The sequence below is a fragment of the Megalobrama amblycephala genome, linkage group LG2 (assembly GCF_018812025.1).
Source record: "Megalobrama amblycephala isolate DHTTF-2021 linkage group LG2, ASM1881202v1, whole genome shotgun sequence".
In the NCBI taxonomy this organism is placed as follows: domain Eukaryota; kingdom Metazoa; phylum Chordata; class Actinopteri; order Cypriniformes; family Xenocyprididae; genus Megalobrama; species Megalobrama amblycephala.
The window spans coordinates 55,443,315-55,469,630 of NC_063045.1; the positions used below are offsets into that span (position 1 = coordinate 55,443,315).

The 26,316-nt window shown below is 38.3% G+C and overlaps 1 protein-coding gene across 9 annotated transcripts in view; it reads right to left on the reverse strand.

Annotated features, from left to right (window-relative positions):
• Positions 1 to 1,500: 1,500 nt before the first annotated feature.
• The window catches only part of aak1b (AP2 associated kinase 1b), a 91,781-nt gene continuing 66,965 nt past the window's right edge, over positions 1,501 to 26,316 (reverse strand). For 3 of the 9 annotated variants that reach the window (XM_048181011.1, XM_048181005.1, XM_048181007.1), the window contains 11 exons: positions 24,847 to 24,929; positions 24,290 to 24,601; positions 22,979 to 23,154; positions 22,604 to 22,824; positions 20,983 to 21,063; positions 20,442 to 20,501; positions 17,871 to 17,975; positions 17,211 to 17,312; positions 16,360 to 16,470; positions 15,955 to 16,059; positions 1,501 to 3,103 (listed from right to left, as the gene is read on the reverse strand). In XM_048181011.1, the coding sequence (XP_048036968.1) occupies positions 2,511 to 3,103; positions 15,955 to 16,059; positions 16,360 to 16,470; positions 17,211 to 17,312; positions 17,871 to 17,975; positions 20,442 to 20,501; positions 20,983 to 21,063; positions 22,604 to 22,824; positions 22,979 to 23,154; positions 24,290 to 24,601; positions 24,847 to 24,929 (1,949 nt within the window). In that variant the 3' untranslated portion in view covers positions 1,501 to 2,510. Of the gene's footprint in view, positions 3,104 to 10,428; positions 12,941 to 15,954; positions 16,060 to 16,359; positions 16,471 to 17,210; positions 17,313 to 17,870; positions 17,976 to 20,441; positions 20,502 to 20,982; positions 21,064 to 22,603; positions 22,825 to 22,978; positions 23,155 to 24,289; positions 24,602 to 24,846; positions 24,930 to 26,316 lie in introns of those variants that run through there. The other 6 variants (XM_048181014.1, XM_048181013.1, XM_048181008.1 and 3 more) reach the window with 5 other exon arrangements.

The following is a 26,316-nucleotide window of genomic DNA, read 5'->3' on the forward strand; positions in this document are numbered from 1 at the left end:
CTTATGAAGTTCTTGAGCTCTTCAAAAGCAGTGGAATCTGCCAACAGTCTCTAGCTGGAACCGGCCAATAGCAGCACATGCGTATGACGTCACCGTTTTCACAAATTTGTTTTTGTAGTTTACACAAAGAGATGATAAATGTATTGGTTTCAAAAACTTGCACTTTGAAACCTATTTTCAAAAGTTTGTGTTTTCAGGCCACCAAAACGGCATTGTAGGTTCCGGTTTTAGTACATGTCGTGTAACTTACCCTCACTCTTACAGACACATGGAGAAAAATATATTGGAAACTGGTGGATTTATATAAAACAGAGAACACGTGGCCGTTCTGCCTTGAAATGTATTAGAGTAGGTGTTAAAAGATCTTAGCATTAAAAGCAAATGTGTTTTGATGATTCTATTTCTTATGGTGTTTTCTAAAGACAGAATAAAGTGATCGATTAAAGGTGAGGTTAGTATATGAAATCAATCTGTAGGTGGCTTATGCTGCGGTTCTGTCCTTGAAATCCCTTCAAGAAACTTCAAAAGATGTGAAGAACTTATGAAGTTCTTGAGCTCTTCAAAAGCAGTGGAATCCGCCAACAGTCTCTAGCTGGAACCGGCCAATAGCAGCATACTGGCTGTTATTTCAATACCTGCTGCTTCATGGCTCAGTGTCATTTCTGGATAAAACTCCTTGTCCTGTAATTCATCAATGAAAGGTAAATTAACATTCTGTCAGACACTTGAGAATGCATTTATTGCACCTTTCCAAGTATGAATTAAATAAAAAGAGCTGCTGGTACTTTCACCTCGGGTGAAGCAAAACATTTTTCAACATTCTCATAAAAAATCCATTAATGAATTTTTGATAGACTTGGCTCTTGATGTTGATCCTCAGATGAGCATCTGTTATGAGACTTCAAAGATGGTTGGTTTTGTCCCTTTGTTCTTTTACGCAATTATAAAGACAGTTGGTTTTGTTCGGTTACTAGATTTCAACGATGGTCAGTTTTGCTGGGTTACAAGATCTCAATGACGGTAGGTTTTGCAATGAAAGTTGTTTTTTTTCCCCTTTATTCTTTTACGAGATTTCAACGACAGTCGGTTTTGTTTCGTTACGAGATTTCAATGATGGTTGATTTTGTTCGGTTATGATTCATCTTTCATTGATGAATTACAGGACAAAGAGTTTTATCCAGAAATGACACTGAGCCATGAAGCAGCACTGAGGTATTGAAATAACAGCTAGAGACTGTTGGCAGATTCCACTGCTTTTAAAGAGCTCAAGAACTTCATAAGTTCTTCACATCAAAAACCGATGTATATATGTGTGTGTGTGTGTGTGTGTGTGTGTGTGTGTGTCCAATAAAGGATGAATTTTTGATATATGTGAAGCTTTTGATTTGTTGATCAAAAGACAGCAGCAATAAACAGGCAGAGTCAACGTTTCAGGCTTTAAGTCCTGCAGGTGTTCAAACGACGATAAATATTCAGTTATGAAGGAACAGTCAAAGATGAGACATTTTAACAAAGTCTTTATCATGTAAGGAATACACAGTGAATATACAGCAGATTGTTATAAAGCAAAACTAGTATATCCACGACTACAGATTGTAAAAGTGCTTCAATGTTTTCACCACACCAAATGTGTGGATGTGACCGTCAGTTACTTACAGTCCATTCCAGCCCTGCTTAGAAACGTCTACAGTACCTTAAGGTTCAAGAAAAGCACAATATCAGCAATCAAACATTATTCTTCAACCATTTTTACCTATATAAGGCCTCAACATAATTCTGTCACAAGGTTCTGGATATTCAGCCCACTTTGAGACTCAAAAAGGTAGTTAGTACTAAAAAAAAGCTTAAAACCTTTGAATAGTCTCATCAGCTGCTCCCTTATACAAAAATACTAGCAAACAGAGAGCAAAGGTGAAGTCACATTTAACGTTGCATTGCAAAATTTCACAGGCCAATTCCAGTAATTTCAATAGGAATCTGTGCGATTGAGAGTTTTGCGTGAAGATGAAAAAGTCCCCCATGCAGATTTTGCTTTTGTTAAAGTTAGTCACAGCACCAACCACCAGACAGTTTCTTGGTTTTCAAGTGACTTCTATTTAAGCAGCGCTTCACACATTGCTACACTATTGACAATGGACTTTTTTTTCCTGCAAAATTTTGTCTACATTTCGCTAATGTGACCACACCTTAAACTTCCTTCATTTTCACATCTCACGTCCTTTTAATACTGGACTCAATGTAAAAGTAAGAAATAATTTACTACAAATGATATAAAAATGCTTGTATAAACCGTTACAAAGAGTGTCAAAAAAAGAAATGGATGAATACATGTGGATTATAGACCTCTATATCATGATCAAAAGATGAAATCGCTCTCTACATGTCTGGTGGGGCGATGATGCATGAAGCTGAGCTAAAGTGCTGTGAAAATACCAAATGAGGCGTCACGGGGGCTGAGGTACGACCAGCACTGGAGCGGCAAGACAGGGCAATTGCAACATTGTCAAACATTAAGGCTTTCCCAAGGGGCCTCGAGGTTGGAATGGGGCCGCCAGGAAGGGGTCCATCACTGCTCGAACACCTACTGTCCAGGAGTGAAGGGGTCCGACGGGGACGGAGCTCACGGCTGCCTGCTGGCCCACGCTGGAGACCACGCGGTGGGCGGCAATGGGCTGCTGGGGCATCGGAGCCTCTGCGCAATAGGGAAACCGGATTTGACTGTGTACTGGTGGATGGGGCAGGATGGGCTCGTTGCCATTCGAGCACCTAACAAGATGTTGCGGATCGTTCTTTCTGCAGAAGGGTGCCTGGAGGAAGATGTCAGGCTGCGTGTGGGCTCGTTGAATTTGGGGAAATGGAGCGCTGGTGAAGATGTCCCTACTGTCTCGCCCACAACCAGGGAATGGGGCATTTGAGAAAACATCTGGAGAGGGTGATGGCGAGAGTTTGTGAGCAGTAGGGTTGAGGAGTTTAGAGTCCAGCAGTAGAAGCTTTGAGCCACTGCGTGCATGCAGAACCTCTTCTTCTTCTGCAGGAACCTCTGAGCTCTGGATGTTACTGGCTCCAGATGCAGAAATGTAGCCGTTCACATTAGGCAGATCATCTGCAAAAGAGAATAAGAGCACAACAATTAAAGGCAAGAACTTATGCTTTTATTCTATACTATATATAAAAAGTGAAATTTACAGTAAAAAAAACAAAAAACAAAACAGCAGCTGTAGTTGCCAGAACTTAACTAAAAAAATATGGTACCAAAATTCATCACAATTAGCTTTTCCACAAACTGAGATAAATACTAGATAACCAGAAGATGCACAGTGTCATACACACAAATACAAAACTCCATCACTGTAACACACTTGAAACTAAAATAATGCGATATACATTCATTTAACATCATAAGATAAAACCCTAATGTATATAACTGATAAGAAGAAACTGTTATTTCAATGAAAAAACATTAAATGTGAGCTTTATTTTAGGGATGTCCAGATCCGATCACGTGATCGGAAATCGGGCCCGATCACGTGGGTTCAGAGTCGATCGGAATCGGACGTTACCTCCCGATCAGGACTCGGATATATATATGTATTAGGGGTGCAACGGTTCTCAGTAAAAAATCGAACCGTACGGTTCCTCACTTACGGTTAGGTACGCACTTGGTCCGCGGTCCATCTCGAATAACGACGCATCTATTGGTTAATATGGTTTGTTTAAAATAGCAACGTGGAAAACAGACAGAGTTAAAATAATATATGTTTCAGTCGATGGATGCGCAAAATGTTACAACAACGATAATCAGAAAGCGTGGACACTCTTTGTAAACTGTTCAATGCGAGTGCCGTATGCTCTAATGTCCAGTCATTTACGCCGTCATCACCCGGGTGTTGATACAGGTGAGACCTGAACAGCACATGTTGCTGTCTGTGTTTAAACTAACTCATCTAAGCCTTGCTGATTTAACCTTTAAGAACAAGACGCGAAAGAGAACTCGCACGCGCTGTGAGAAGATTTGTGTGCGCTCATCCGAAGCGCGCACACGCTTATTTCAGTCAGCGCGCAAATACTGAGTTCTCTTTCAAGTCTTGTGCTTCAGCGGACAAATTCATACAAAAATGATGTCAACATGCCCGTCTTAGCGAGTATCCTAGTCAGTTCATAGTCAGTTATGTCTTAAGTGAACGTATATTAGTCGAGAAAGACAGCGCATGTGTAACAGTATGGATCGTGCATGTCTTAAAGAGGAAAAAAACTATTCCTGCTGCCTGTTTTTAATGTTAAATCAAACAACAAATAACAAAGAAATCACTCACTGCTCTTGAATGAATAGTTTTTGTAACTTCAATAATGATTAATCTTTATTTATTTTATACAGTAAAGATAATATGCAGTGATATTTTATATTTGATTACTTTATCCATTTTCTGTACGTGAAAACGATTGTTAGATTCCTGAAAAACCTGAAAAGCACTGTTCCTGGATCTGTTTTTTCGCTCTTCTTTATTCTTTTTCATGTATTATAGAAGTATCGGATCGGGACTCGGGATCGGTAGATACTCAAAATCAAATGACTCAGACTCGGACTCGGACTCGAGGGCAAAAAAACGTGATCGGGACATCCCTACTTTATTTCATTCATTCTGAATTCTGGGAATTTATGTTTTTTCACTATAAATAATATGATTTCCTTGTTCTTTCACTGAAAGAAATATCCCATTAGATCTATTATATTATTATAGTTTTTAACCATACAGAGCAGGGGTGTTTAATCCCGTTCCTGGGGTGCCACTGTCCTGCAGAGTTTAGCTCCAACCCCAATTAAACACACCTGAACCAGCTAATCAAGGGCTGTGTCTGAAATCGCCCTCATACCCTTAAAGTCTCCCTGAAATCAAAATGTAGGGTTTTTTTTGCTTTTATAGTATGAATATGTTAGCCTTTAGTTTATGAATAAGCTGGTGTATTCCAAAACAATGACAAAATCTGCATTTTGGACTATAAGCATTCAAAACTTCCAGTCTCTCACTTCCACTAAAATGTATCATGGATTTTCATGACATCACACCGCACTTCAGCTTCTGATCAAATCTTCTGTCCAATCTAGGGGTGGGAATCGGAGGGTACCTCACGATACGATACGATCACGATAAATGGCTCACGATAACGATAATATCGCGGGTCAGCGATTCTGCGATAATCGATATATCGCTAGACAATCCTATAATGATACATTGCGATATTGGTCTTAATATGAAAACAAAATGCGCGTGAAAAGGTTAAGTGCAGGGTAACGGATAAATCCGATCTTATATGTACATTTAATAGAGTTCACGTCACCGAAAGCAAGAAATATGAGGTGCATTTTATTGACCATCAGTTAATTTCAAAATCAAAGACTGCAATAGGAGAGAGCGGCAACAGCACTGGTATTAAGGTCTCATTACTTTTAATGAAGATAATTGTGTGTTATGCGTCTGCGACTTACTTTCACTTTCATATGCGGCAGTTTGCGCGTCAGCTTGCTGAAGAGATCTGCGGCGATGTGTGATGCAGTAGCGTTGTCATATCTGACTCTCACATGTTTCAGTTTTAGTATTTTTGGGAGAAGTAAAATTTACATATGTAGTTTCAACAACCAGATGCATTTAGACTGAGCATAGACAGTTTTGACTGGAATGCGTCCCAGACCATCTCCTGAAGTGGTTTGAGCGATCGGATTTAAATCCGTCTCAAATGCGTTTTTAGGCATTTAGGCATTTAGACCTGGTCTTTTCACGATCGGATAGCTATCCGATCAGAGAAAATGCATGAAGTCACCAGGTGCAAACAGACCCTTTGACGTTCTTCAAGCGCTTAGATATACACGGGAGCGTTCGAAAGCAGGCGTCTATCAGAGGATCCCTAATATATGCTTTCAAATGCTCCCGTGTATATCTAAGCGCTCGGTGAAGAACGTCAAAGATGTCTACGACTGTCACATCAATGGTATAAAAGTGTGTCAAGACTTTGAACTTAAATGTGGCTGGGGCATCTATTTTACTCACACTGCTGTCCGCCATCCTGTTAATAACCTCTTTTTCTTAGGCTAGTTAACTTAAGTTCACGTTTCCCTCATTCATGTGTCGAGCGCCGCCTTGAAGTAGGACGCTTTGGGCAAAGAAATCTATATATAGCGCTTTATTTTTTTTAATTAAAATATCGATATTTGGCGCAGCGATACGATTCTCATATCGCACAGAGAAGGATGACGATATATATCGCCATATCGATATTTTGTCCCACCCCTAGTCCAATCAAATGCTCTCTAGAATCTGAAGCCCCTCCTACACAATTAACAGACGCTAAAGCTGGGGTTGAAATCGGTCATTTGTTCACACATTTACTAGTTTCTATATAGTGAATGGCACAGTGCCCTATATAGAGGATAGGGAACGATTCAGACAGCGTAAACATGCTTTCCTTTGACGCGAATGAAGTCCGTTTTCTCGTTATTGTCACATGAACCGCCGCAGCGCAAGCAGTCTGCTCAGAGTTCAAGATAATTCTTTTCATTACTACTGGAGCTGCCAGTTTGCCGAGCTTCAAATGATTATTAAACAGAGAGCACAAACTACACAAAAAGCGGCAGTCCTTCCAGCTAATTCACTTTTCATTCACTCCTTCAAGTGGACTATATTAGTGGACTAATGTAGGGAATAGTGAATAAGGATATAGAAGGCTATTTCAGACACAGCCAAGGTTTTACTAGGCAGACTAGAAACGTGCAGGAAAGTTGGAGCTAAAATCTGCAGAACAATGACCCTCTAGGACTGAGTTTGGACACCCCCTGATATATAAATGAACTAAAGGTTAACCAAATACCAGGTTTTTACTGTAGCATTTTTAGTCTTTTATTGTTGAAATCATTGAAAATCATTTTTTTTTTTGTGAAAACCTCCATCACCAGCCCATTAAGAAATTCTTCTATAGAGGTCCAAACAATGAGAACATCAACATGAAAACCACACACATTTATCATCTATTCAGTATTCAACAACTTGTTACTAATTTCACATGCAAAGAGTTTAGCCAATCAGAAAACAGATCATTTGCACATAGAAGCAAAAGAAACTGCTTGCGAATTCTTCAAATGTATAGATAATCAGGCCTTTGAAGGCTGGTTTTGTGTTATAGAATGCCAACAGAAAATGCACAGCCTGAAGCACAATATCAAATCAAATTAAGCTGCTTTTGCTTCGAAGCCTTAATTTATTCATGAACTCCCTGCTTCAAGTCAATGTGATTTTAATGGAATGAAACATAAAATCTCCTAAAAGGCAAAATACCTACAGGCGTCCTGGCAAGTTTGGCTGCACTGGCTTGTAAAACACTATGCTTGAAATAGAATGATGGTTGGTTTATGACAAAGATGAATAAAAAATAATAACATACCTAAGATTAATATTTAAAAAGGTTTTAAAGGAAGACTATTTTTTTCCAACTCCCCTAGAGTTAAACAGATGAGTTTTACCGTTTTCGAATCCATTCAGCCGATCTCCACTTTTAGCATAGCTTAGCATAGTTCATTGAATCTGATTAGACCGCTAGCATCTTGCTCAAAAATGACCAAAGAGTTTCAATATTTTTCCTATTTAAAACTTGACTCTTCTGTAGCTACATCGTATAACTACACTCTCATTAGTTACATTGTAGTTACTGTAGTTACTGTAGTTACATTGTGTAACTACTATACTCTTATTTCGGCATAATAATCAAGGAACTTTGCTACTGTACCATGGGTGCAGCAGGTGCAGCTCCTTGATTATTACGCCAGAATGAGAGTATAGTTCCTAGCCATATCGGCCTAGAAAATCGCAACTTTTCATTTTCCATCGGTCTTAGTACACGATGTAACTACAGAAAAGTTTTAAATAGGAAAAATATCAAAACTCTTTGGTTGTTTTTGAGCGAGATGCTAATGGCCTCATCAGATTCAATGAACTATGCTAAGCTATGCTAAAAGTGGTACCACCAGATCCGGAGATCGGGTTCAAAAAAAAGTGGAGTGTTCAAGACTGATACAGATCTGGATGCACACAGATCAAGGCTTCTGCAACAAGTAGAACTAGTTCATAAAACCACAAAGTACCCAGACAACCTTGAATGATGTTTTGAAAGATGCACCATAAAGCAGGCAGAAAGGCCAGTGCTTTTGTCTTGTTTTGTGATTCTGCAGGCTTAAAAATGATTAAGTTGAGCCATCTGGCCTTCTGTGTCTGCCAGGAATCCATTTCTATCATCGAAACGCTTGCAATATCCTTGTCCATCCTATTAAATGGGCATCTCTGATTTCCAATCAATAAACACACACTCACGTTGAGGCCAATATGATTTACTTTTTTACACTTCATATAGTGCCAAGATTTGTTGTGAAGAAGATGTGTGCAATTTTCTCATACAAGTGAATCAGAGAATGACAGAGGAGGAAGAGTGAGAAAAAGACAGAAAACAACATTGACGAGGTAATCTTACCTGGAGAAGATGTGGCCGGCTATGTCAGCCAGACCTCCGGCAAAAAGTTGTAACGTGATAAGAATAAAAGAAAACTGTTTAACACCCAAGACCTTCAATATATTATAAGATTGCCATGCCCACAACTGTTTAAAATGTTTGTTTTTTTAAATCACTGTGGAAGATGTTTAAGTACATTTGTATGGCACATTTCACAAATATTCATCCAATATAGTTAATACAGTTTTTAACTCTTTCCCCACCATTGACAGAATTTTCCAGCTTTCTGTGTTTTCATTATGTGAATCTACTGAAAGAGTAGAGAATCTGAATCCAAACACAGCCAAAAAAGGAGCAGAACCAAGTGATAAAAGAATTGCTTATACACATTGTAATCTTTGATTAAAAAAAACGTGATTTTCTCAGTTTTTTGTACCCACATTCAAGTCAAAAAAAAAAAAAAAAGAATGCATGAAGCTAGAATTAAACGTTTTTTTGTTGTTGTCGTTTCTTTCTTTTGATATATTGCATGTTCAGATATTCGTCAAAACATTCTGGGGGCCATTCAATTTTTGTGAAAATTATCAAAAATGATGAGCAGTAACTGGCGAAAAAAAAACAACAACTTGCTGTCAGGGAAAGAGTTAATTCAATAATTTCTTCTTTTTTTCTCATTTTCATCCCTAAAATATTGTTTAAATAATTAAACATCAATAATTTTAATGTATAATATAATCCTAAATATGAAATATTTTTTCTCTTATTATTACAACACAGCATTTCTTATTCATTTATGTGATTACATTATCATTATTCAACAGTGGTTCACGTTTAGAAGACTCCTGTGCATGATCAGCTTGACAACTAAAAGTTTCAACGAACAAATAATTAACACCGGCACAATTTACATTCACATTTACATGTTTATTTAACACCCCTTTCTTTGTTTATTGGTTTTCACAAAAATAGAAGGTGCACATGAACCCATCACTGTTCTAACACTGGGCTGAGGGTGTTTGCTACAGAGACCAATGAGGTTCCAACTCTGGGGATAAACATGGTCATAAATATTGTTTTTCTCTGAACAAAAACAGCACATAAAAGGAATCTTTGATTTTTGCACAACAACACAAGTCAAACACTACCCGCGGGGCAAAGACCTCTACTGAGAACTACAAGATGAAGCATTAGGATTGCATAGGTTAACATGAGAGTCTGCGAACGGCTGTACAGAGGAGAGGCGAGGATATAGAAATCTCATAATCGACACTGCCAACAACAAACATCAGTAATGGAGCCCCAGCAGCATCTCTTTTCCTCTGCAAGAGCATTGCTGACGTGCAGTGCTATTTTGCGTTTTTTCACCAATGCCTCGAACAAAACGCTTCATAAAATATCCCAAGCTTTCATGGCAGCATAAGCTTGAAGTTCTGATTTTTTTTTTTTTTTTTGTCTTATTGGTTCGTTGTTGTTTTTATTTGGTTTCATTACTGCATTTTAGGGAAGGGCGGTATAACTAAAATCTTATATCTCAGTGTTATATAATAATTTTTAACAATATATTTCTTAGTTAAAAAAAACCTAAATGTGGTTTTATATATATATTATATATATATATATATATATAAATTTGGGGTCAGTAAGATTTTTTTTAAAGAAATTAATATTTTTATTCACTAACATTGCATTAAATTATAATGTTACACAAATAAATGCTGTTCTTTTATTAAGCAGAACAACTATTTTCAACAATCATAATAAAAAGACTTTTTTCTTGAGCAACAACTCAGCATATTACAATGACAAAACAGAAATAAATTGCAGTTTAAAATATACTCAAATAGAAAATAATATATAATGTGTCATAATATTAGTGTTTTAACTGTATTTTAGATCAAATAAAAACAGCCTTGGTGAGTATAAAAGACTTTAAACATTAAAAAAATGGCAACACTTTACAATAAGGACTCATTAGTTAACATGAACTTACAATGAGCAATATATATTAATCTCCAGCATTTATTAATCGTTGTTAATGTTAGTACATAAAAATGTTCATGTTCACAGAGCATTAACTAATGTCAACATATACGTTTGGTTTTAATAATGTATTTGCATATGTAGAAATTAACATTAACTGAGATTAATAAATGTTGTAGAAGTATTGTTCATTATTAGTTCATGGTAACTAATGTAGTTAACTAATGTTAACAAATGAAACCATATTGTAAAGTGCCACCAAAAAAATCATACCAACCCAAATCTATACTAACAACTTTGTAAATACATACACACGCGTCTAGCATCAAATGGGAAAACGTAACGTTCCGTAAGACAAGAAAAAACAGTAATATTCAACAATAAACATTTCTGATCAGATAAGCCAATTTTGACAGCATGGGAAAAGTAGTTAATATTTTATAGCCGTGCAAATATATGCTATCGGACCGCCCAGCCCTACTGCAGTTATGCATCTTGTGAAATGACAACCACTGTCTCAAACTCATTTCAATGGCATTTACAGATTCAGCCATGTCAAAAAGATGTTTTTTTTTTTTTTTATGATAACAGAACGTTCAATTTTACAGCATTTCTCACTGATTGGGATTCTGCTCTTCATACAGCATTACGGCGAGCAATTTCCCTGCTCTCAATCGGGTACTTCAATGTCTAATGACTCTCAGTGAATGAGCAGAACCTGTGCTTGAACCAGAGGTGCCTGCTGCGGGTCCAGCTGTCCGAACGAAGCAGATAAACCATGTCAAAGACAAAACGACCTCACCACTTTCAACAACTAAGACTATCTATTTATTTACCTCACGTCCACACATACACGCACACACATACGTACAGTACTGATATGAAGATTGGCCACAGACATGTCTTAACTTCATATTCATAAACGCTGCCATGCTTCGATATGCGTCTGATTCACAAGAACTGTGCAAGAAAGCATGGCATCGGGCGGCAGTTCGGAGGAGGAAATGGTATACGTACAGCGTTGAGGATTTTTCTCGAGACTACAACCTTGTTTTTGTTGATAATAAATGTCTGAGAATAAAAGGCAATGAAAACCGAAAACAAATCCAGCCGATTTGCTTGCAAATGGCGTCAAACCGTGTCACGACGCTTCAAGATTGTCCTCTTTTCTTAACTGACTTCATAGCAATGGCCGTTGAAGATGAAACCGACATTTTACATTCGCAAACACGTCTCAACACACAGAACAAAGAGATAAAGTTTCCTCTTAAATAGGTTTCATATACACATATCTGCATTTATATATGGATACTCGATTCATACATTCATTCTCTAACACTCTATTCATATTCACATATAATCTTAACCTTATATGAAATATTTCTTTTAAATTATTCTCAATGTATACTATGGGGTGAGACGGGGATCTCTGAAGGAATTGCTGGACATTTGGACCAGATGCTTTATACACAGGAGGAACGAATCACTTTTGAGGGCGGGAGAGTCGAATACTGCAGATATACAACAATTTACATTGCTTCGAGCCAACGTACAACATCAATAGAGCTATTTACAAAGAAATAACAGAGAAATGATGGTCTGGAGGTCATGAGATGGTGAAAACGGGTACCAATGATGAGCTTCTAGTCAGTTCTACATGAAGCGTTAAGACCTTTTCGTACCATGCGCTCAGTCTGGATGAAGATAAATTCTTACAAGCTGTGCTTGCCTACCTGCAGGTTTGTAAACATCCAGCAAAAATATTCCTGTCTGTAAACATTTGGTTCCCTTGTACTTTAATTTCTGTCTGGAAGGAACCAACTGCATGAGTCTAAAACCCATGTGTGTTTAATCTGGAGACAAGCTTCCTGAGTGCCATTGAATACACAGCTAAAGACTGAAGAGAAGGAGGATTCGGCAAACATCTGATGTTTGAAGCTTGCACTCTTGACTGTGAGGCAGATGAAATGCGTGACGGTCACGTATGCGTGTCCAAAGGAAGCACAGATATGGATGCCAGAGAAAAAGCCTGTAGAAAAAGGTCTCACTAGACTCGAAAGAAAAAAGTCGAACATAAACTCATCAGGGAGATAAATGGCACGGTGCAGGGTAGGAATGCTGAGTATGTCAAATCAAAAGAGCGATGATGTTGATGACGACAAGAACTGATGGAATAAAGCGACAGGGAAAGAACATAAAACGTATGATGTGATGAGCAGGAAGAATGGAATGACGAAGAACTTATTAAAGAAGGAAATGGACCATGATAGAAGGTGGAGGATGGGACAAAGGATAGCAGGAGGGATTCATAGTTAAAGGCAGAAGACTACAGCGGACGGCGTCATCTTCAGCACAGCAGGAATTATCTGTACGGCCTAGAGGTCGATGAGCTGGTCCACCAGCAGCAGGGAACGGGCCAGGTTGGGCAGGCTGGACTCAGAGCTGCCACTGTTACTGCGAGAGTGACCTCCTAAAAGAGGCCAGATGGACAGGAAGGTTAGGGGAGGAGGAAAAGGGAGGACAGCCAAATCGAGAAAAGGAGAGACCGAGGAAGGGGACAGCAGAAGAGAGAGGGAGAGAGAGACACAAAGGTAAGTAAACGTTCACGAAAAGTCAAGAGAGACTCTTACGAGAGATCATGCGTAGGGTTGGGAATCGAGAACTTGGAAACTGATTTCTTTTCAATAAATGAATTATAGATATTTGACTCGGTTAAAGACCCCACAAACACATGAAATAGAAGGTTAATTTGTTAATTTTTAGTATCACCTCACAGTAGGGGTGTAACGGTATACATATTCATACTGAAACGTCCGGGTACAGACGTCACGGTTCGGTGCATGCAGTCAGAATACAGACGGTCACGAGGCGATCCACACCCCCGATCCATGCACGCGGTAATGCCACGCTGTTTGCTAACCTCCACAACAGGAAAAAGCGCAGAAGATGCTCCGTGCTTAGCTATGTTTACATGTACTCTCTCAACCAGTGTCTCAACTGTGGAAAGACATCAATAAAACAGCTTGAGAATAATATCTCACGTAGCATTACATTTATCTCAGGCAAGTCATTCGGTGTCCACAGCATGTTAGTTCACAAGAGAAATGAACTCTAAAGGGGAGCGTTTCACTAAATATATGCACTATATTAGCTTATATTCAATTTATTTACATTAGCTGTTAGTAATGTTTGAATTAATTTGTCATGAAAGCAAGTTATGACAATAACTGTGTAAATGATCATATTTCAAAAATGAATTGGTGTAGAAAAATAATTAGATTTAGAAGTCAATGCAAAACCTGCCTTATGTGCAATTTACTTTTTTTTTTTGATTGTTGATTGCTTCATCTAAAAATAAAAAACTGAATTTTTTGGGCTCTGTTGTTAATTGTAACCTTTAATATTATAGTTATTGTGCAAAAAAGGGCTCCCTGTATATAGTTTACAGTAGGGGTGTCCAACCCTGGTCCTGGAGGGCTACCGCCCTGCAGATTTTAGCTCCAACCCGAATCAAACGCACCTGAACCAGCAAAATCATGGTGTTCAGGGCCAGAGATTATATATTATAGGGAGATGAGAGGGTCTGTATCTCTTACCACTGGAAAAAGCGTAACACCTATTGTGTAATGGCAGTGACATCAGCGACTGCCGTTCAAAACTCCTTCCCTGCATACCACCACAGCCGGAGCCTTAGCATTAGCGCTTTTTTGGCTAAAGGTTGCAGGCTTGCCTTCCAGTGGCTTTTACACAACATCTATTGTTCTATCTGTTAAACAATAATGCGGCACATTTGCTGTTGGTAATGCCGTAAATGAGTCCTACCTGTCGCAACATTCCCTAGTCTGCCTTCTCTTAAAAAAATACATTTTTATCAAGCTAAAATCTACATATAGTTCCCAACGAAAGTATTGTTAAGTGTAAAACATGCTGAAGATTAGCGAACAGGCTGGCGAATAATTAAATGCTTAGCTATTTCCCCACAAAAGCTGTTTAATCAGCATAGTGAAGCCTCTCATCCATTGACATCCATTCAAAAAACGGCCTCTGGTCTCCTTCCTGCGTACCGCCAAAGGCGGAGTGTTGGCATTAGCCGTTACGCTTTTTTGGCTAAAGGTTGCAGGCTTGCCTTCCAGTGACTTTGTTCAGGGCTGCTTGATGATTACAGACACGTGTGTTGGAGCAGGGTTGGAACTGAAATCTGCAGGACAGTAGCCCTCAGGGTTGGACACCCCTGGTTTACAGCATTAGCTGAGATAGATTTTTTTTTTTATCTTTAAGAAAATGTTATTTATTTATTTATTTATTTTTTTTAAAGGGAGAGAGAGAAACAATTTGTTCAATAAAACACTATTTAATAAAAAAAAAAAAAAAAGAAGCAGCAATTTTATGTTTAGTTTTCTCCCCCCTGCTGTACCAAACCCGTACCGAACCGTGACTTCAATACAGAGGTACGTGCCGAACCATCATGTTTGTGTACCATTACACCCCTATCTCACAATGTTTCCTGTACCACTACTGAATCTACAAGTCAGGGCAAAAAACATTAGCTTGTCTCAGTGTTATTGTTAACTAAAACAAATAAATCATTTTTGGTAATTGAAAAAGCTAAAATAAAAGAAACAAGTATTAGATACAAATAACTTAAACGAAAATTAGGCATGTTGCCTTGGCTGGCAACTGAAATAAATAAAATTTAAAAAAGCTACTCGGAAATATTTAATACAAAAACTAATAAGATTGATTGACTAAATAAAAATAAAAACTGAAAATATAAAAAAGCAAATTCAACATAATAAATACTATAATAATACATGATACTAAAATAAAACTGGCTTGTCTGCATTGATACCGCAAAATAATACAAAAAAATAACATTAATCTTACAAAGAACAAAAAAAAAAAACATTCCTTTTGCAATGTCCTCACTTGTTATATGCAATAACAAAAACGTGTACAAATACATATCTTGTACTATCTTGAACAATGACTGAAACTTTGTATTACTGGCACTCCTCGTGTTTATTGCCTTCTTAAAATGAATTGCTTGTATTCCTCAACTCTAAGTCTCTTTGGATAAAATGACATGACAAAAGAATTGACTTGCATTTATATTTATTCATTTCAAAATTAACTTTGAACTAGTTACACTATTATGCGTGCATGAGGCTTAAATCTGTGAAATTATGGATTGGTGGTTCAAATGGCAATATACATTGAAGATATTCAAATGTATCTTGCCATTATTATATTGAATATTTCTATTCAATTCCCATCCCTAGCCATATGAGTGCAAAATGGCTCATCTGCCTTGAACAAAACATCTCAATTCGGTATCTTCGCAACTGCCAAAAATAAAAAAACATGCAAAATATACAGTTCGCACACATGCATATATGTATTAGCTGCTTGCTTTCATTACATGAGAGTGAGAAGCACATTGCTCACTCATTCTCAGGAAAAGGATTTGGTTCCTCAAAGCTTTACCTTGGGAGTTTTTGGAGACCAGAACTGGTATGGGGTCAAATTCATCTTCATTGGCTGTCTCAGCGCTCGGAGGCTCAAAGCCTGAGATCAAACAGGAGTCTGCAGCTAAGAGGTGATGAGGGTTGGGGCAAATGACGGTTTACGGGTAAAAGATTTAAGAGGGCGAGTGGTAGGGTGAGAAACAGATGGGTGAGAAAAATACAGCACTGTTAGCATGATGTAAACCCTGAAACTTTCACATTAATGTTCTTGGCTGACACCTTCTTACCAAGTCCATATAGTATGTAAATAATAAATACTTTTAATTTTTATTCCAATAAAATGTTTAGTTTTGTCCCCAAGATATATGCATCACCAAGTCACATAAGCTATAAAAGCCAGCAAGACAAAAATGATTGGTTGTACCTGGTATGTTCTGGGAGGAGCCTCCTGAGACAGGTGCAAAGTCATCCAGACAGGAGGCGGAGCCAGAGGGGAGAGAACAGCCAAGCAGGGAGTCCTCGCCAATCAAAGGGTCTGTAATGCAGTGGAGAGGAGCACCAGGGAAACATGAAAACATTAAATCATGTAAAGATACTAACTAAATAAAATATCAGGGGGTCATATGTTATTTTATAATTTTGGAGGTCCACTTATAATGTCAGTCAAGGATTTTGTGCTAAAAAGTCAATATAGTATTTCATAACCATTTCCTACTCTTTTGCTGACCCTCAGAATTGAATGAAATGAGAATTTTGATGCATTTTCAAGTATGCCGTTTCAAACAGTTTCAGCTGCCCCATCTGGACACCAAACAGGCATTTGTGTAAATGTGGACATTCATGCATACATGTGTTCAACATCTGTCAGCAAGCTGTGGAGGTTCAAAATGAGCCTTTTTTGCAACTTAGTTTCAATATAATGAAATTTAAGGTGCAAAATTAGCAAAGTTTTGTGGGTAAAAAAGGTCCATTGTCAATAGTGTAGCTATATATGAAGCACAACTCACACAGAAGACACTTTCAAACCAAGCAGCTTTCTGTGGGTCAATGCAGTGAACCTGCGTGGCCAACTTGTACCTGTTGCCAAATCTGAATGGGGAAGCTTTACACAAAATTCCCAAGCACAATTCATTTTGGTTTTGTTGTGTGAAATCAGCCTTAGCCACAGGCACTCTCTCCGCACAAACAAAACATTCTGCCACCACTGATGTCTCTGACAGGGTGTTATAATGCTAGGCAGAGGCTCTTCTGTCTATCTCTGATGCGTATTTTTACCTGCCAGTGCTGATGATACCGGTTCAGCCTCCACAGGATGCAGCTGAGCCTGAGGGGGCTCCAAGCCAGGAATCAGAGAGTCCAAACACACATCTGTTTTGACTGAGAGTAAGAGAAATCATCATCACTTGAGAAATCATCACTGGTATCTTACATTCAAACCAATCATGCATTTTCCTGCTGGACCTTGTGAAATCACAGTGACAATCATATGAACTTCCTTTTGCTACTTTGAGCCCTACATGATGAGTAGATTCTTCAAGGTATCTTGGAGAGCAGGGGTGTGCAAGTCATATCAACTAACTACAGGTGTACCTCAGAGTTCAGTGCTTGGCCCCCTCGTCTTTTAGATATACATAATATTTCTGGGACCCATCACTAAGCAATAAATCACTCAGCTTTTTCTTCCAATGCAATGATATAACACACAGCTCTAACTGTTGTTCCAGCCTTTTGTGTGTTGATTTCACAATGCCTATACAAATCCATTTTTCCCACAAGTTAAAATTTGATGTGGCAAGAAGAGAAAATTGCAAGCTATCACAAATAATACAGGGACTGGATGAATTCAGAAAATGTCCTCAGAGAATACAAAAGTGTTTATTTTAGCTTTTGGAAAAGGAGTAAGCACACAGCAAGACAGTCAGCGAGAGCTGTTACCATCTCTGGTGTCGTCCATGGAGCTGCCGAAGGGGTCGGCCATGGACAGCAGATCAGGCAGCATGAGAGAGGTATCTGGAGACTTCAGACCCTCTATCAGCTTCTCTGTAAGTCAGCCAGTGAAAACAGCCAGCGTTAGCCAAAGTAAACAGAGATTTAGGCATGCAGAAACTAAGAGGAAAGGGAAAAGACAATGGAGGGTTTGAAAGCCAGAATGATGATTAGAAAAGGGTAACATGCACAGACAGAAATAAACCACAGAATAATTATTGATGGGTCTAAATTATACATTGCACAATGCAGGCCAAGAACACATTGTTCCAAGGCCATGGTCACACAGGAAAGGACAACTTTAATCCAAGCTTCTGACAGAAATTCAAAACAAACCGTTAGAGGTAAGGATGACACTAAATTGAAAGGTGACTTCTTCTGAATACTTGCATGCACTCAAATTAACTTCTTGGTTAAAATGTCCATTTTGGCAAAGTATTAATGTAAAGGCATTTGGCTTACCTAAAGTAAATGCAAAAAAAAAAAGCTTTTAATTTCTTTGTTTTTAAATATATAATGAGCGTTTATTTAAAAAATGATTAGAAAAACCTAAAGACTGTGTGTCAGGTTTAATTTGTTAATATTTTTTAAAATAAAAATTGTTCAATAGCACAATAGTGTAGGTTTGCGTGGAGCTTTTTTTCATCCCACTCCCGCCTAAAATTCACCCTGTGTTCACCCGCTATACGCATATAGTGATTTTCTTCCCGACCCGACGGGTCCTGCTAAATTTATAGTTTGGTTCCAAAACACTAAAACTCCATTTTGATTCATTTGAGTAAAAAGTTGATTTCTTTCCAAGAAAGTGGCAAGATGAAAACCACTATTTTCTGTTTTAAACTTTAACATAGCATCTTTTGGTTATAAAAACATTAAAAAGTCAAATCTACATTTTGATTTTAAAAGGTTTATTATAAAAACTGATTATTTTTTCCCAAAATGCAATAAATTCATGACACATTTTTTTTTTTTCAAAATGCAATTAATCCATCAATATAAGTTATTTTTCATATTGAAAATACACAAAGTAAGTTGATCCACATAAATGACAGCCTCTGAATTTTGTCAATACTAATCTTATACACAGGCATTTGACTAAAAATACATTCAGTCATCGCTACCAAAATTAATTCAATGAGTCATCTTGTTAATGTTATAAGTGAATTATGTCTCCATTTGTCATTACCGATAAAAGTGTATCGGACGCCACCGCACGGTTCAAATAAACGCATTTACAGAGTACACTGGTATTAAAAACAGCTTTGAAAAACTGTGAATGATTCAGTTTTGGAGAGTGTGACCAAAGTTTGATGCTGTCGTGGAACAAGTAACAGCCAAGCAACACTCCAACTCGAGTTGCCTCATTAATCTCCTCACGTAAATGATTACATTTGATGACTTGCATTTCTTCCCCACCGCAGAAACAACCACAGGTTTATCAATGCCGTCAAAAAATATATAAATTTTTCTGTTTTTGTTGATCACAAAGCACAAAGTAGATAAGGAAAACTAGGGTTGCATCTCAATCAGCTCCCTAGTTCAGTAGTCAGGGCACTGATCAGGGAGTCGGCCACATTCGTTTACATGACATACTGATTCACGACCTAGGGAGCTGATTGAGACGCAGGGAAGGATGCCGCCATTACTGTTTACAGTCCGTGGAATGGTGCACTGTGATGGGTTGAGCGGATATATCGCGTTCTGCAGAGAAAGGAGAGTGGCGTTGACAGAAAACATGACAGAATAACACGACAGATAACACATTTTGCGCAAAATTAATTAACTTTTCAATACTGACCAGATACAATACTGATTTTGGTGTTAACTCTCTTTTTTTTTTTTTTAAATGGTGTTTATTGCATTTTGGAACCAAACTCTTCAAATTTAGATTGTTTACAGAATCTCACATTTAAACTTCCCCTAAAAGAAAGCGAGAGATTGGGGATAACAAATATAAAATGTTGCGTAGCATATACAAGATTTTTAATGTTATTTGTCTTATGATGCTGTCAACACCCTAAAAAAAGTCAGAGAAAAAAAATGTCCCAAAGAATAATAGGGTAAAAATAGGCTAAATTAAATAGCCTACAACATGTCCCTCAAAACTATAGGCTAAGCCAAAAATACATATAAACAACTAGCTATACTGCAAAATGAAATCTTTTTTAACATCCACGCAAGAACAGAATGACGCTGACTGACAATCGTTTCAGAAGGTCTCTACTCCAAAATCTGATCACAAAGGTTGAATGTTCTCTGAAGGTGCATTCCCGCAGACGTCTAATACAAAAGAAAATATCTTGCCAGGTGTCTCAGGACAGGGAACCGGTGACTGTTTGAACGCCACCAATCCGCCTTTCATTCAAAACTTAATCCCGCACAGCAAGAAATCTGGACGCAGACCTCTACAATAGTGTTTGCTTTGGTATCAAAATTGTTATTGTGAATCACAAAATTTCAATAGCAATGGTATTTGGTGAGTGCTCAGGTGAGCACAGCTGGCATGGACCTCTGCATTACCTGGCACAGCTAGCAAACCAGCTCCTGGTTCCAAGCCCAGAATGTCAGTAGGTCTTTCAGCTGTACAAGAGCAGAGAAACAGAAGATGGAAATAAGGTGGTCAAGAAAAGCTGGACATCAACAACGTCACGAGTCTGACACGTCAACAGTGTCAGAGTCATTAATGCTGAGCATCAGTGTAAATAGAGGAAGCACACAGACACTGACAAGCAGCTCAGCAGGGATGCTGAAGTAAAAGGAGGGATGTGATTCAAAGGACACTTTGTACTGGAGTGTTTCATCTTAATAGGAGTCTCCTGCTGAGTCCAGGGACTGGTTTGACTACCTCAGATAAAATGAACATGTGCCGACATATAGAGGAGGCGGCCAGGAATGGTACAGAAATAAAGTGAGAGACTGAAGCTCTCGTGTGTATGGAACCAGAAGCCGGAATGTCACAATTAAGGACTAGTCGTGTATGATTTCTATTTCCGATGTGAGTTCAACTGATTCAAATATATTTAAGAGTGGAACATCAGATTAGGGCTGATGGTACACCTACCAGAAGATGGAGGAGCAGGTTCTGCAGCCTCCAGCCCAGGAATAAGACTCTCAGTAGCAGCAATCAGAGGTTCAACAGGTTCTGCAAACAGCAAAAACAATTTGGCCAAACCAATCCAGACACATTTGAAAACTCATCTTTTTCTCGACATTTTGGCCTTCAGTCCACACCGAGATAATGTTTGTCTTGTGAAAAACTGAACTTTTTGAACACGCTCTCCCAAGAGGATGAATCCGAAAAAACTGTTTTTGTGTTGTAGTGTGGACTGTGAAAATGGAGGCATTTGAAAACGATGAAGCATGTTTAGTCATGTGACGCATATTGTATCGATTAGGGCTGGGCGATATATCGCATGCAATTGTCACGCGCATTTCGTCAGTAAAGCCGGTTCCCTGATTACCGCTAAATCGCCATCACCTGCTTTTAAATGGAGCGGCATTTAATAGACAGAGCCGCAGATCACTGATAAGCCACGCAATATCGCGTTCATTATCGCAGATGAATCGCCTTCGATAATGAACGCGATATTGCGTAGCTTATCAGTGAACTACGGCTCTGTTTATTAAATGCCGCTCCATTTGAAAGCAGGTGATGGCGATTTAGCGGCAATCAGGGAACCGGCTTTACTGACAAAATGCGCGTGACAATCGCATGCGATATATCGCCCAGCCCTAGTATCGATATCTCTGTTTATACTGGTATGTGCTATTTACTTTCACAGTGTTGTTTAAGATAAATACTACTTCGTACAATCTTCATTACATTCCTGCAAAGATGACAGAAAATGTACTCACAGTTGCTGTCCTGCAGCAAAACATAAGGGCAATTGCATTTTTAGACCATAGAATGGCAACTGAGTGCGACCTGGACGCACCAGTAAGTGGTGTAAGTTAGCTAATAAAATGATTGTGCCAAAAAAATACCATAATAAATTCATTATGTTTGGTCTCTCAGTTATTGTTGTCAAAGTTACCTACTTCAACACCAAGTTGGTACTGAAATTTTAAAAATGTGACGCTTTGAGCACTGTTGAGCGGATTCTTAAACACCTCTGACTGGCCATTGTGTTTACATGCTCAACAGATATGTCTGTCACTGGCTACAATAATCAATGCACAGGAGCATTTGATAGCACATCGAAGAGTTTGAATTTGAAAGCGGGAACTTTTGAAAGGATGCCTGCTATCAAACGCTCCTGTGTGTATCCGTGTGAGCGCTCGGTGAAGAGCATCTTTGATATCCATGTACAACATGTTTTTGAAGTGTTGATCATTGTAGCCAATCACAGACATATCTGATGAGTGCGTGAACACAGCGGCCAATCAGAGGTGTTTACGAATCCACTCAACAGTGCTCACATTTTTAACATTTCAGTATCAACTTGGTACTTTTGACAACACTACTCTCAGTATCATCTCAGTGAGTTTTTCTTATCTTTTTGGCATACACAGTAATATGATTTTAGCATTTTTTGACATTTCAGTGGGTACAATAAACTTTTGGAAACGCTTGAAACGCTGGTGTGGACAGACAGCTTTTTTGGGTTTAACTGGATGAATGTAGACGTAGCTTAATACATCGATAACTGCATTCTGGTAAGTGTGTGTGCAAGCAAAATTACCGTCAGCTAGCTTGGTGAAGTCTTTGTTGAGCAGGTCCTCAGCCGTGAGTTTGGAGAAATTGTCATCACCGAAGGGATTCCAGGTGGGCTGGTCCGGGGGGCTTGTCAGGCTAGTGGCTGAGACAGGAGCTTGGGGGACAGAAACGCTGCCTTGCTGGGAAGGCTGGTACACACTCTGCTGGGAGGACTGGGGAGAGTTGGAAGGGGTGGCGCTGGCTGATCTAATTGTGCCCGAACAATGAAAGAAGTGTTTAGAAATTAGTTTCAGTAGGTTTGAAGTTGACAGAGCATTTCTTCTTGCTTATGTAGGCTGTATAATGGCAGTGTCACATTATGAAGGGCTTAAATTCTGTATTAATAGGTTTGATTTCTCACTTTGACTTATTAAGGCTGGCTTCTGCTGTGGCTGCCTGCAGCTGCTGAGTGGATTGGCTGACCGGCACTCCGAACATAGCACTGTGGGTGACATCACTCTGGATGCGTCTGTGCCCCGCCTTCTGGGCTGTCCTTGGGGATGAGGGAGGAGTCTGAGACAAGCCAGGAGTCACAGGCTGAGGAGATGATGAAAACACAAGAGAATGAAGCAACTAAGAACTCATAAAATACAGAGAAATTAGAGTGTGACATGCAAATGATATTTAAATGCAGTGAAATGGCATGAATTTAAAAAAAAAATAAAAAAGGTGATTGATCAAGTGTCAGTGAATACATATATAAAATAAACATATAAACAGATGACTTCCAATATGACTTTTTCTATAGCAACTGTTCAGACAGGCAGTAAAATCAAATTTTGGTGTAAAGTTTGGCATATAAGACTCAAAATCATTTGCAGTAATAGGAAAAAACATATTTTATAACTCAATCCAAAATCACATCTCTTTGTGGTTTGAAATGGAGAAATGGAAAATGAACTCATCTACACTCACATGTACCATTAGAGCTAAACTACGATTCAAAACTAAAGAAATTAATACTTTTATTCAGCAAGGATGCATTAAATTGATCAAAAGTGACAGTAAAGGCATTTTTAAATGTTACAAAATTTATATTTCAAATAAATGCTGTTCTTTTGAACTTTTTCTCTTCATCAAAAAAATCCTGAAAAAAAGGACTTTGGTGATAATAATAAATGTTTCTTTTACAGCAAATCAGCATATCAGAATGATTTCTAAAAGATCATGTGACTGGAGAAATGGCTGCTGAAAATTCAGCTGTGCAGTGTTGGTGAGCATAAGAGACTTCTCTCAAAAACATTAGAATATCTTACAGACTTCAACATTTTAAGTGTATAAATAGTGTAGTAAATGACTTCTGCATCATGACACTCTGATAAGTCATAAGTCTGAAAAGTCATTGATCTGATTTAATCATTCATTTTCATCACAAACATATCTGATTTGAACGCAGTGTAAACAAAGCATAAAAACCATTCAATTTTAACAAAAACTTGTCTGTCAGGCTTCAGACACTTTTCAGAGTAAATAAACCAAAACGAGCAAACATTTGTCACACAAACAATTAAAACCATCTATGCTGATTCAAAACAAACCAAGGATGGATGGATGCAAAACAACGGATGATGAGGCGCAGCCCGTGCATGAGGTGCAACATTAGTGAGAGTGAGTCTGCCATTTCTTTGAAACAGACAGGACAGAGCAGCATGCACAGGAAGGAGGTGATTACCCTCTCCTCTGCCTTCTCTGGGCTGATCTGGGGTTGAGGCGCTGGCTGCTGGACTGTGGGAGGCACCGCTGCAGGCTCTGCTTGTGCTGCAGGCGGGGCACCAGCCGGCTGAGTGGTAGTAGGCTGGATGGGCACCGGCTGCTGCTGAGCCACTGACGCCTGCTTACGACGGGCACTCCGTGCAGGTGCAGTGGGAGGAGCGGGGCTGGATGGAGGCGGAGTGGCTGCTGCTTTCTGAGGCGCAGGGCTACCAGCCGCTACTGGAACGCCGCCTCCTCCTGCTGCAGCCGTGATGGGGATCGGCTGCACGGGCTGTCACACAGACAGGCACCAGACAACTATACCATGATGTGAACTTTAAATGTGACCTTCACACCCTAAACGGTCAGTTTCACTTAATAAATGCAATCTACAGTCTGGAATAGTCATTAGAAATGAATTAAATGATGTGATACCAATTAGATCTGCCTCTCATTTCTTTTTATCCAGACTTCACTACTTTCTACTGCAAACCAATATACAGATTAGAAAAGGCATGCAATAAAATTGACATTCACCGTTTTCTGCTGAGGGGCAGGAGACGCCTGGGCTTTTTGAGACTGAAGCGCTGCAGCCGGCTGAGCCAAGTTCACACTGACAGCTGGGAAATGCACAGAGAACAATTGTGTAGATTTACTGGATAGATGCAGTGCATTTTGATAAATGGCAATATATACATGTTGATATTTTTTATATTTTTGAGAGAGAGAGAGAGAGAGAGAGAGAGAGAGAGAGAGAGAGAGAGAGAGGAGGATATAATATAGTTATAACATATTTAAAGCTGCAGTCCGCAACTTTTTTTGTGTTAAAAATTTCCAAAAATTATATAATGAGAATATACAACATGAATCCATTTTCCAAACCGTGTTTTTGTCTTATCCTGAATCATTATGGTACACTTATAATAAGTGTTTATATTCGGATTATTTCAGACCAGACTGGTAGGACTCGCCACAGAGCATCACAGTAACTGCGTGACTCGCCATAGACATACACGGAGAAAAGTAGCTCCGGGTACAACGTTCTTCTGCAATACGCGTGCAGTTCTGTTTATTAACTGCTAGAGGGCCAAAAATCGCAGACAGCAGCTTTAAAATAAACATTAAAAATTATAAATATTTAAAATTTAATACATTTACACAAGTATTTAATATATACATATAATTATGTGCACAATAAAAATGTTAATGTCACTGATAAACTAAAAAAACATTTTTTAAAAGGTATTTTTTATATATATAACAGAGAAAGAGAGGGATGGATGGATGGAACAATGGAACGATAGAATATATATTTACAATCAAATATTTAAAATTTAATACATTTGATATTTGCATACATTTATTACATATCATATCACATTTATAATCAGTTTTTAATATATAGTAACTGTGTGCAAAAAAATATGATACAATGAATAGTCACTGAAAATATATATATATATTTTAATCATTTAAATAACATTTAAAATCTATACATTTAATATTTAATAAGTATTTAATGTATATTTATTATAAATGTATGCATTTACAGGGTTTCTACAGGTTTCATCAAATCTAATTTAATGCTTTTTAATGCCTTTTTTTATTTTTTAATGCCATATATATATATGTCGCTAAATGTCGATAGATGACATCATACAGCAATTAGAATATTTATCATGTCATTGTTGCATTCGCATTCTGCCAAGTGTCAGCCCTTTACATTTGTTTGCTTCTCTGGTGCTACCCTTTTTGCTCACATAATATATCTGAATACAGCCAAAGTCCAAATAAAATTGTTTCATCTATATATTTTTCTGGTTTTGTTGTGCGGCCCATTAAGACTACATACAGGGCTCAACATTAAGCTTTATCATTCACTTGTACCAATAAAAGGGTTGCTTGTCCTAAAAAATCCTTGTCCGAATTTCTTTTTTTTTGTGGTGTAACTATAAATTTAAAATTTCTGAAGCAATATCCTTTCAGAATATTGCAGCTTTGATATAT